Source organism: Hetaerina americana, unplaced genomic scaffold (assembly GCF_022747635.1).
Source record: "Hetaerina americana unplaced genomic scaffold, ioHetAmer1.1.p SCAF_9, whole genome shotgun sequence".
Taxonomy (NCBI): domain Eukaryota; kingdom Metazoa; phylum Arthropoda; class Insecta; order Odonata; family Calopterygidae; genus Hetaerina; species Hetaerina americana.
This window is the reverse complement of record NW_027287538.1, coordinates 56,721,583-56,735,126: the sequence shown is the minus strand read 5'-3', so window position 1 is coordinate 56,735,126 and position 13,544 is coordinate 56,721,583. Positions and strand designations below refer to the sequence as shown.

The window sequence follows — 13,544 nt, the reverse complement described above, 5'->3', positions numbered from 1 at the left end:
TATTGCGAATAAACGGGTATAACGGGGTTTTTGGAAGAGGTTCAAAATTTGAGAGAAAGTGCGGAAAATTGAAAGAGTCGAGGTAGTCATATACTTTAAGAAACTAGGTTAGTGCGTAGTAATGAACATTAATCTGTCACTGTTAAAAGAGTATCTATGCATGTCGCTTCACAGAGTAAAGGAAGAAAGAGGTTAGTGTTAGAGAAGTGGGAAATAAATCATGGCAAAATTATACGAAATTGTAAGAGTCAATTTTATTCGTCTGGGCATTTACCACGGTGATGCGTAAAACTAAATTGAATTGCACCCTGTATGCTTTAATAATACTCGTATGTATGTCTAAAGTACGCTAAGTACGTAGTCTAAACTACGCTAACCCAATATCTGCTCGATTTAACCTCATTAATATTACCTGCACGCTTTCTTAAAGGTAAGAATTGAAAAAAATCAAAGGGACCTGTGTTTTAAATGTTCAGCAAAAGAGCTAATAAAAGAATGAACGTTTTAAAAACATAGAGAAACAAAGTAAGTCTTAAAGTTTCCAGCATTCATTACTTCCCATTTAGATCAGGAATATCATGAGAAATAACGACACGTTGGCGCAATTATATTTCATTAAGCTAATCTTTAGGGAGAAATTTAAACTGGAAACTTTTTTCCAATTCCTATTGCTTAATCTCTTCTTTCAAACCACCGTATTTTTTTTTCAAAATAAATGGTGTGAATGTAATATCACTTATGTACAATACATCCTGAATAAAATTGAAATTAAGAGTATGTAAATCTAAGAGATAGTAAATGTTTATCACATCATCATCAAAAAGTTAAAATAACCAGTAGAATGAAAATACGAAAGAAAGTGAATGGTCACCACGCATAATAACAACCGATGAGTCATCCAAAATTATTCACAAAGAGATACCGATTTACTACACAATGAGAAATCTGGGTAGAAGGATATCTAGGAAAAATGAGTTTTTTATTTCCTTTCAACTGTTATTTCTAATACCAAACTCAAGATTTATTTCTTTTTATTTTTTAAAACCTAAGAAGCTTTGCTTGCTTAAGTACTTACAACAACAGCTCACTTGGACTCAGCTTGCGGTACAGCACTCACACAGTCACTACCATACATTCTGTGCACTTCATTTACTCAATCAGACCTCTATGAGAATTAAATCTACTAAACATATATTTCACACTTCACTGCAAAACAAACAGTGTTTTTATATCGTGAGTTTATTACACAGCAGTCACTCACCCGTTATTTTTCTGTATATATTCTTCAAAAATCATGTATTTTTTTGTTGATGAAGTTATATCTTCGTTCTTCTCTTTAAAGTCTGTTAGTCAAATTGACTCTTTCTATTTGGAGTTCATTAATTTCGTTACCTACTGAAGAATAAGTTGCAGATTGCTGAACGAGCACATCAAAAATAACAACAAACGTTTCTTTCAAGTCACTAATTCTCAAGGCGTACATCACACGCTAAAGCTGAAGTGACATCGGGTAAGTGCATCGCCAAAGACCCATCAGGAAATATCCCCATGTCCCGAGGAATGCCTAAAAAAAAGTAGAAAAACATAATTACTGGTCATATATAACTATATTTTAACTTATAAAACCAGTACAAAGGAAAATTGAAAGAAATATGAATTCGTCCACGGAACAATTTAAACCGGCGATGGTTTAATTACAAATTATTCTAAGCATTAAAGTAAAAGATCAGAAATGGGTTCTAAATTGATGGTACAAGTCTCTTTTACTCTTTAGCTGAAGTTATGCGAGGCTAAGAATGCTTATTTAAGCTTGGAACAGTGGAGGAATATGTTAAAACAACATAGATTTGACTGAACATGGCCATAATTATATACATTTACAACACTTTTTCATTTTAAGTTCCATCGTCTGTTTTAATGACAATTAAATCTTTACCTATAACTTAAAAATATTAAATGTAACTGCAATGGAAATGTAGAATTGAAAAACCTGTACAACAAGTTACTTTTCATAAATTTCATATATTACCTAATCAATGCCATTGGTGAAGACCAAGCGTATGACATATTATACTTATGGTAAATGCAAATATATAATCTGTTCTATTTCAATGTTGTGGCTAATGCTCACAATGCTCACAGTGTTGGGCTAATAGCTCACAATCAACCCTTAATAATATTCCACTCTTAATCAATCTCCCGTTGTTATACCTGTAGGTGGGGAACCATGTCTTCTTTACAAGAGGGGAAATTAGTAACTGTGAAACTTCTAGACCGCCCATAGAGCAAAAATATTTTAATCTTTGAAACATATGGATACATTTCCAAAGGAACCTAAAACCCGAACACAAGCAATCCTCTCTTGAAATACGTAAAGTTCCATAGGACGAATCCATTTATACTTTTGTCCATTTAATATTCGGCATTTATTGCAATTATACTCTTAATAAAAAATAATAATTTTAAATCAATTAAGGTAAATTGGTTTCAAAATGTGCGAACCAAACATATATTAAGATGTTATTAATTCGGTTAGATATTCAGGATTGAAATATTTGAACATATATATACTATATATATATATATATACATACTAGAACATAGTATATATATATATATATATATATATATATATATATATATATATATATATATATATATATATATATATAAACATTTATATAATTACGTAATCTATCGGTTAAGGTAAGTTTTTGGCTGGATACAACTACTTAATAAATATTTCGTTACTCCAAACAAAACACCAAATCCTGCATCCTACTCTATATCAAGTCCTTCTTCATCTCCGAGTACTTCCTTCCTCCCTTCATCCCGTCCAACATCCCTATCCTGTCCTTCCCGTTCCTTGTTTGCCTAACATTCTCCCCTCAATTACAGTCTTCAATATCCCACTGCCGGGTCAATACCCCCATCATCCACTTTTCCTGCCTTCATCGGATTTCTCCCAACAAGACTCTCTCTTCGCCCACCATACAAAGTACTTCCTCATTTGTTTTTGTCCCGGTAAATTTCACCTTTTGCATTCTTCTCCAATCCCACATTTCTAAAGCCTCCAGTGTACGTCTATCCCCCTACTTCAATGACCACGTTTCCGCGCCGTACATAGCTACACTCCATATCAAAGTTTTTACAAGTCTTATATTAATATCCTTACTCTAAGGCCCTGTCATCAACTCCCTCCTCCTTGAGAAAGCCTCTTTGCCTAGCGCTATCCTTTTCCATACGTCTATACTACTTTGACTATGTCGGTCCAAAAACCTTCCGAGATACGTAGCCTGTTCTACCTGCTCTAGTTTTTGCCCTCTTATTTTAATATTTAGCTTAGCCTATTTCTTTCTAGAAAATCACAAAACCATTGTTTTATTTACATTGATTCTCATACTATACCTGCCGCACTGAATTTCCAATTCACCCAGCAATGCTTGCAACCCCTTGGCTGACTGACAAACTAAAGCTTGGTCATCAGCGAACCTAACTGAATTTACAAATTCCCCGCCCACTTTCATTCCTACCTCAAATTCTTTCCCGGCCTCTTTAATCATTTCCTCTGCATACAGGTTGAACAGCAACGGTGATAATGGGCAACCCTGCCTTACACCTCTTCCTAACACTGCCCAACCGGACTCCACGTTCCCCACCCGCACCTGAGCAGTCTGAGACATGTACAGGTAGCGGATTTGCCTCCTTTCCCTCCAATCTATTCCTATTTTCCGCAATATACTCATTAGTTTTTCCCGATTCACTCCATCAAACGCTTTTCCGAAATCTACGAAACAGGCAAATACTTCCTAATTGTATTCTATATTTCTCTCCATTAATAATGCCATTACTGCAGTTACATGACGCCGACCTCTCCCCTTCCTAAACCCAAACTGATCATCCCCAAAGTAATCATTTGCCCTGATCACTATTCTTTTGTTTATGATCCTCAGAATAACTTTAGCTTCGCGGGATATATACAAGGAAAATGGATAGGAACATATATAAAAGACAAAACGGAACATATGGAGATAGCGGAATCGAGTCGAACAAAAGCACAGAAATATTTTCTTGACCAGGTCTTCCGGGAAAATCACGCAACAATAGAAGAAAAATCTTTAGAGGCAGATAAGGTTATTCATTCATAATTTATGGCGGCATATATAGGAGATTATGACATTGAGAACCAATTCTATAAATTAACTCAATAATTAATCGAAGAAAATTTTCGACAGAGAAAATATTTTAGTTAGAAAAAATTCTTTAATAAAATGGTTTGAGTTAAAATAGACGAAAAAATAAAAGATCAGGAAGAATTGCTAAGAAGTAAAATGGATGGAAGTAATGTGTTTACAAAAAGAGCAACAATTAGAGGATAAATGTGGTAAAAAGATGTCTTTGGTGGCCAGGATATGACAGTTCTGAAAAATAGACCAATTTTCGTTAAGCATGCACGCAAAGAAAGAAGGTTGGAGCCGAAATAAGGTGCATCTGAAGTTAGTAGAATGAAATATGCGCCATATGAAATAAATATTATTTTACTGCACCTCAATGTGATCCTACGTAGAAAATAAAATCAATTAATGAACATATTTAAGTAAAATAACAAGACAACCTAGTAACGCTGCAGATCATGTCACCTTATATATGAGGTGGCTGCCATTTCTTTATCACAGAAAGTTTGATTTTTTGGAATAACAATTTTTGATTCGGCTCGTACTTTATTATAATCAAACAATGTAATATAGCAGCAGTGAAAACTGGTTTCTTGGCCAATATATAACGTCAAACATGCCCTCAACACAAACCTTTCTCAATATACTCGCATTACACACAGGCCGTAGCAGGTTTTTACATGAATATCTCCGGCTAAGATCAGCTCAAATATCGCAGGCTTCTACCAAATTGAGCGGAAATATCACATGCTTCCCATTTTCCCTCCCGGGTGGAAAACATTGACCCCAATGCCTTCCTTAATTAAAAACATCGAGAATATTTTCCCCCTTACCCTACTCCGCTACTTACTCGGCAGATGCCCCAAGTCTTCAACGCCTGTATCGCCTTAATCGCTCTTCCAGAGAAAAGAACGGGTGCGGAGTGCGTGGAGAGAGAAGGCCAGCCTGGTTATACCTACGCGTTTTTAAAATAATGGGGCTGGCAAGGGAGGGGACCAGCATTTCCGCAGGCTTCATTTTCTGAGTTGAACGCTGCAGGGCTGATCTCTTCTCCTTCATAATCCACGTTTTTGAACGAGAACTTAGGTCGATGTGAGTGAGGGTGGGAGATTGCGAGAGCAGGGGTGGCCGGTGTAGATTTCTGTTGAGTCAAAAGGGATCAGAGGAAAGGTGGACCAATAAGGGGAGCGCTTGAAACTAGGGATGGGAGCGATGGAATGGGTGACATGAAGGATCTGGCAAAGAAAGACCAGCGTCTATATTGAAGAGGATTGGAAAAGAATTTTTTCCTCCTATCAATACTTAATACTTAACCGTAAGCTGTATTTAGGCGGCAAAAAGAAAGAAAAACGGATGATATCTATTAAATTTTCCAGTAAAATTGACAGCGATATTTGGTGTTTTCCATGTTTACATCAAAAAACTCGGAGAAATATTGAAAAATATGCAAAATGACAAGTTTTGAAAATGGAACAATATTGAACTACCTACGCAAAAATCCAACTTAAAAAGGGCATAAGTGACGAATACAATGAAATAATCATTTAAAATCAAAAAGGTATAATTTGGCACAAAATATGGTAATTTATATCAGAAAGAATAACACATTTCAAGTTCAAAACATTGAAGTAAAATATAAAATTATTAATATCGGTTGCTTCTCATTTTGGGTGAAAACAACAAATCATGAGATCAAATTCTTCATACCAATTGTAAGACAAGGTTTAGGGGAGCTTAAAAGAACTACAGTCTAAAGAAATATGTCCCTGTATAGCCTCGCAACATGAGAAAATGTAAAGTGATATGCAAATAAACTTTCTCCCGTAGAACAGGTCTTTATTAACAATAACTATAAAAAATATAAGAAAAATAATTAATTACATGTGTTGTGATTCGTACCAAACTAGCCTGAGAATCCATGTCATATTGGTGAAGTATTGTCAAAAAACTATTCAGTAGATTTTCAGCCAGTGAAACACTCGTGTTACCGACAACACAAGCAAGACTTAATAGGAGTAGTATTAATCATATGCCCTGCCATACTGGCTGGAATACTATATAGGGTCATTAAGGTCATTTTAAAAAGGTTCCAAAGGAGATCTCAGGAATGCTGTCATCGGCTAATCCTATCTAAATGTGTGGGCAGACTCTTTCAAATGGTTTCAAACAACATCAAAATTATGGTAGGGAGTATGGGAGGTAGGTACAGGAATTCCTGTAAAAAACGCTGTGAATACTTGAGGATCAAACTTTTTCTTTTGCAGCCAGGAATCACTCGCATGACTTAGATATTAATAAGAGATGGTCGAAAATAGTGTGTTAATGTCCAAATAACATGAGAAGAGATTCAGTAACAAAAATAATACAAAATTTCATTGGTAAGGGTTTTTTGAGACTCAAATGCCACAAAAAACGAAACTGTAGGAAGAGATCGTCATTTTTTTCATATTCATACCGTAATAAACAGTACAATTTTAGATTCAGATATAATTATTTAATTTCTCAACTCCGATGAGGGCCTGCCATCAAATTACACGTAAAAAAAGATGTAAATGACCTTTGATAGGCAATATTGAGTTAATTTGTTAAAATATTTTTGTGGCCATGCCATGAACTAGGTGTATGCATCAGTATCGACTCGTTTTTTTAAAGTTTTGGAACGCCTAAACGGAAATATTGACATATTTTATTTAGAAATTAAAATATAAAGTAATATATGTGATTATAAACATTATTACAAAGACTAGGCTATGATAAAATATACATCAAATGAAATACTCTGCATTGCTGGAGATATTTCTATTAATCATCAAGGTTCAGCTGAAGAGAGAGCGCTCGGGCAATAAAGTCTACGTGCATGGCTTGCTACAATTTTACTGCACAAATGGCAGAGATTTTCCACATTCTTATATACTCTTAACATTAATTACCTTTCACATTTTGCACTTGAGTGGAAAAAATATTAAATCCTGTATTTCGTAAACATACTAGTTTTATTTTATTGACATCGAAAATCAATCATAAATGGGCATTGTATAAACGTCAAATCTAAAAGAACACGTCAACACATAAATTTCGGTAGGGAAGTAAATTCATTTGATTGTTTGATTATTCTATTAATTGCAACTCTATTAAAATGTTCGTATCACAGAACAGCATCACATATAAACATTATTAGATAATATACCTCCATCAAAAATCTTTACTCATGTTTACTTCTTTCAAAACCATCACTAATTACTGTAACGTTCGTTTGTATTCAGTTTACATGTAAATATTCCCTTAGCTCAAGAGGGGATACAGGCCATGTTTTGATCGGTCAAAAGTTGTGTAGAACAACCAAACTTCTACTATGAACTATCATGAGCCAAAAATCTGTCATGTAAGCATATTGAGTTGGACTGAATTCCACGAAATCCATCCGTGAAACTTACAAGAAAAAACCTCTCGAGTAGGGTTTACGACGAATATCAACCAGCTACCGTAAAATTCTTATTTCCTTCCGCGAGGAATGCAACAACAGCTTTAAGGCAGAAGCACACCTCTTTTAATGCAACGTCAGTGAAAGCGATATCTCCGAAACAACCTTATTTTCTCTCAGCAGGTCCATTGGCATAAAATGTCTCATAAAAAGATTAGGATTAAAAAATACCAGAGATTAAACGAAACGTAAGGTAAATTTGCACAAATAACTTAGTCAGATCTCTTGAATCCCTTAATCTCTACGCAATGGAAGTTTTACTGGTGCATCCATTCCTCAGTGCATCCTGATCGTTATCCACGTCGAGAAAGTATTCAAGCGAAAGCAGTTCAGTGAATGAGGGAGGGAAAGTTTCTATCATGAACGGTAGGAGAAAGCAGAAGAAGAAGGGAGTGAAAAGTGCGGTGAGACAGTAAAAAAAGGAGAGAGGTGAAAAATGGAGGGTAAAAGTACTCCGTATTTAAAATAAGTTCGAGGATATGTAAAACTGAGGGTTTAAGACCAATAGCATGGACACGCATGTATCGGTTAAGTGGCTAGCGGATGTGGCGATACTATTGCCACAATCAAAGTTAAAAGTACGGGAAATGATAATTATTGGCCTCTTCTCAATTAATTTTTCAACCAGGTGAAGCTGGCTCCTAAATAACTCATTCAGACATCATCTAAGTATCTTGCCGACTAATGCCAATGATATGTGAGCAATAAAACGTTTACTAGATTGGCACTAGTAAAAGAAATAGATGATCGGCGAGTTAGAAGCCATAACCAGAAGGAATGGTAACTCTGAGAGGTTGAAGGTGGTAAATATGATTCACAGCAGGGAAGGGTACGTAGCAAGGAAGATATTTAATGAATGAGGAGCCAGAGACAGGGAGGATCAAGGTCATATCTAGTGGAAATGTCGGATTAGGAGGGCCGAGGGGATGAAATAGGACGTGGAGAGGAGGAAAGTCTAAGATTAGACGGGAGAGGGCGGAGGGGGATGGGGTATGATGCCAAAACATGCTCCACTGAATTTACACTGCGAATGTTTTTGTTGCGTGGGGCATAAACGGAGTTATACCGAGAGGCGCCTAGAATTTGTAACCCGTAATTTAATTAGGGGCAGCCGTGTTTGGGGATTTGAGCAATTGGGTAGGGCGCTTCCTGGTTAAGGGGGGTGAGCAGAGTTCTGAGGTGAAGGAACAAGGCTGGACGGGTGGGATTATGGGCAAAAGGTGTGGGTAGGGAGGGCCACACGTAAGACAGCCAGGGGTTAACGGCGGGAGTTTGCCCGACTGGGCGGGGAATAAACTTTCTTGGGGGGGGGTGTTTGGAGGGTACAGGGACGGGAGTTGGCAAGGTCTTGGTGGGGCGGAGAACGCGTCGCTATGGGATGTATGAGAATTGAAGGCTCTCTTGGGAAATGGGTTATAGTCGTCTGTGGCCGTGGAGGTGGTCTATGGACTCGTTGGGAGGATGGGTGGAGTCTGGGTCGGAACAATTTTGTTGGCTTCGTGGAGAAGTTATTCAAGGAGAAAGAGCGGGACTGGGATCATCTTCACCTTTGACCTGCCCTGCACCGCTGTCCCCAGGATAAAGGGGTAAACTGTTGGTCAGGGTAGCTCGTGGAGATAATCAACGGCGGCTGCCATTTGCAGTTTCGTGTGTGATGCTTCCAAGGGTGAGACTTGGAGGGAGAGGCAAAGGGTTATGGGTGGGTGGCAGGGCTTTTCCTTGCAATGGAAAATTATCTTAAATGGTTGGGATGCCTATAATGCGAATGCCCCCAAAAACCCTCTCTCTCTCTGTTTCCCCTATGGAAGAAGGTCAATTCAAACTCCAGCTGTGCCATTTGAGATTGCTCAACTGTCAGTCGTATGCAATTTTACAAGATGATACCCAAGGCATGCACTTGGATGATGGAAGAGCAGCACGACAAGAAAATACTATCTTTCAAAAAACTGTCTTTTAGCGGACTGGTAAGGTTTATCTCATGGAATACCTAACATAAAATCGATTATCGTCCAAAATTATGTCGAACATTTTCATTTTTTAATAAGAATTCACACATGAAAATTGCACGGAACATTGCCTAAATGATGTAAATAAACCATCAAAGCGAGGGAATATTTTCCATCAAACTTAATAAATATTGTCTTTAAAGAAATATATGCATGTGTGTGCGTGTGCGCGCGTCCGTGCGTGCGTGTGTGGGGGAGGGCACGCGTGTTTATGTATGCATAAAAATTTTCATTCACTTTATACAAACATGCAAAATACAAAATATTGCTCTGAAATGAGACCTCATGTAATTTGAACGGGAGATCGCATCGCTATTTAACTTGATATATATTTGAAAATGTATTATTATTAACTGTTTATTTTTGGTTTAAACTATAAAACAAGGTTTACTATTCATGTCGAACAGCATAAAATAATCCATCTTTTTCTGGCAGTAGTAAAATTACAACCCTTTTTGGGTCAATTACTGGAGGGAAGCCAAATAATTCATACGGTAGTGGCTTTGGATACTTATGGTTTAATAGGTCTTTGTCGGAGACCAACAACGAGTATGAATTTTGTAAACGTAGAATACACGATCTAAAATAATGGCATGAGTGGTATTCGAAAACCTGTAAATAAATAGAGGTTTGAAAAAGGAGGAGAGTCTATCGTGTTGCGAGTGCCAGGTAAAAGGTTTGTTTTACTAAGAGAATATTTTGGAGAAATTATATGGCTTTATTCTATTTTGCGTCGATCCATTTTTAATCAAACGAAAATTTTCAATTTTTGTAGTTGTATAATTCACTCTTCGTCGCTGCGAAATTAGTGTAGTCAGTGTGATTCTGAATTAAAATTTTTGTCAGGGTGCGTTAAATAATAATGGATGCTTCTACGTGACTTAAAATAATCCTCTCCCTTGGCACAAATAAAATGCCAGCGACAGGTGGGACGGAACAGAGGGAAACAACGTAGGACTGCTTTTTCTCATTCGAAGATTTACTTGCAGTACTCGATTCTAACTGGGAAAATAATTTCCGTCAAGGAAACGTATTAAACAATAACACGAGTGTGATTTGAAGTCTTAATTAAGCGGAGCAAGTGATCATAAGCACGTAACCAATACATCAGTGCCTCGCTGCGAACGTTATATTATATTATTTCTAAATGAGCACCAACAGAAGTTTGGTCTGGCAAGTTATTTATCTATTTTGGCTGATTGAAATTTAGAGCAAGGGTGAAAACAAATACGAGGGTCATCCGGAAAGTAGTACCCGTTCGTGCCGCATGAAGTGCTGACGACGCGAGTAGCCGCTGGACGAGGTCAGATAGCTTCAGTGGCTTGTCTGCCTTCTCTGAGCCAAGTTGCGTGACGCTAGCATTGCCTGTGTTGTTTCTGTGATTGTTTACAATGTTTAAAAAAATTGAGAACGCCGCCAGTTGTGAAGTGAGGGCAGTGATTAAATTCCTCAATGCAAGAAACGTTCGCCCATGTGATATTCATCGCCAATTAAAGGAGGTGTATGGAGACAATGTAATGGACGAGTCGTCTGTTCGGCGGTGGTGTCGCAACTTCAACATGGGGAGGGGGAACACACACGACGATGAGCGTTCGGGGAGACCGTCTGTCATTACAGACCAACTGGTGAGCTCAGTTGACGAATTCGTGAGGAACGATCGGCGCGTCACAATTGATGACATCTGTGAGCATTTTCCCAATGTTTCTCGAACAATTGTTCATGAAATTGTTAAACACCATCTGCATTATGCAAAAATTTGTGCAAGATGGGTCCCTCGCGTATCTCAATGAGCTGGCGGCGAAGGACTATGCAGCAGGAATACAGAAACTTGTCACACGTTATGACAAATGCCTTAATTTGCTTGGAGATTATGTTGAGAAGTAGTTTAAAGTATCCTCTTTCAAATAAAATTTTTTATGTTTGTTAATATTTACTTTTGTGTCTTTATTTCACGAACGGGTACTACTTTCCGGATGACCCTCGTAGATGACAGCATAAGATTAGAAATTAAGTTGAATTGCCAAGATTACTACATAATTGAAAATTACCATTTTAACGTAACTTAACGCAAATATTTACGAACTTAATTCAAGACATTTTTGTTTTGATGATTCATCTACGTGAATTTTGAAAATATATCATATCATTATTATTTTTTACTATTTTGTTAAGCTAGGTTTTGGATGGACATAGCCTATAATTTGGTACAACAATACATTCCTTGTATCTCCTAACAAAACACAGCACATTCCCTTCCTCCCTTCATCTTGTCCAACATGCCTCTCCAACATACCTCTCTACCCTATTCTTGGCTTCATCCCTTATATTCTTCTTCAAAATCCCATAGCAATATAAAAATATTTACATTCATCTCTCCTGCCTACTTTAGATTTCTCCTAACAACCCTATCTCATCTCCAGCCATGCCTAGCACGTTTGTTTCCCTTTCTATTCATTTTGCCATTTTAGCCTTTTCCACACCCACATTTAAAATTTTCCAATCCGCGCCTGTCATATTTCTTCAACGGACGTGTTTCTGTACAATGCAAGGCCACATTCCATACAGACGTTTTCACGTGACTTACAACAAACACCCTTACCCATCGTCCCTGCTATCATTTCCCTCCTCCTTCAGCAAGTTTTGTTGCCTAACGCAATTCTTCTTCCTACGTCTCTAGTGCTTTAAAAATTTCCAAATCACTAGGATTAATATTCTGTTCCACCTGCTCTAGTTTAACACAGCTTTTGTAATATTTAACTTAACTTTTCTATTTCTCGAAAACTTCATTACCTATGTTTTGTTCACATCAATCATCATACTAAATCTATCGTAATGCCTTTCCAATACGTTAAGCAGTAGTTATTAACCGCTTGGCAGACCGGCAAACTAAAACTTGAGTCTGCATCCGGAAAAGAACTAATAATATGAATTTTCCCGCGACTTTCATTCTAATAGTCAGTTCTTCTCACGCCTTTTTAAATATTTTTTCTTCGTTGAAAAGCATAGGTTCACGTTATAATGAACACCCCTGTTTTACCGCTCTTTCTTAAACTGCCCATCGCATCTGATTATCCCGGGGCATGCACAGGTTACAGACAAGCCTCTATTACGTACGCTAATCTACTTATATATTCGTCAATACATTCCTTAATTATACCTAATTTACTCTATCTGACGCCTTCTTGATCCTACCAGATTTTCTTCTACGGTTCTCCGTAACTTTCAGCGATGTATCTCACTCATTCTAAAATAATTTGGACATGTCACCACTTTAATTAGTAATAATTAGACTCTTGTGTAATAAGAAATATCTGCATTTCCTTTCAACGAAAAAAGTTTTTAATGCATCTTCAAAATATAGTTTTACGTACATTTTCATTAATAGATATTTTTGAATTAGAACTGCATCTCTACTTGGTAACATAATTAACTAATGGTGCATAGGTATAATTTGCAAAAATATTACATTCTTAAAAATTGATGATAGAATCAGACGCAAATAATATTCGTAAAACACGGTTATTTTTTCTATCTCAATCTAGTCTAACCATGACTTTTCTGCGAGACCTAAAGAACTTCATCAAGAAGGTATACAGTAAAAAATTAAAGAACTACATAATGTCATGACACTTGAAGAAAATGATAATTTAACTATAATGTCGAATGATCTAGTAATATGTCTGGAATTTCGGTTAATCTATTATTCTTAACTACCGTTAACTCAATGCTGACTTGCTGATGGAAACGGTTTTGATACGCAGCGGTATTCTATAGGTGCAGACACTTATCTGGCCTTATCCTCCATTTCCATAACGACTACCGTGGAAGCTCCAATGCAAAATAAAATATGAGGTCAGTGAGGCCACTGTCCTCGTTGATACA

The 13,544-nt window shown here is 36.9% G+C and overlaps 1 protein-coding gene across 1 annotated transcript in view; it reads right to left on the bottom strand.

Moving 5' to 3' along the window:
• Positions 1–1,014: 1,014 nt before the first annotated feature.
• The window catches only part of LOC139698728 (protein turtle homolog A-like), a 577,577-nt gene continuing 565,047 nt past the window's right edge, over positions 1,015–13,544 (bottom strand). Inside the window, exon 14 of the mRNA XM_071597621.1 lies at positions 1,015–1,564. Within this exon, the coding sequence (XP_071453722.1) occupies positions 1,464–1,564 (101 nt within the window). The 3' untranslated portion in view covers positions 1,015–1,463. The remainder of the gene's footprint in view (positions 1,565–13,544) is intronic.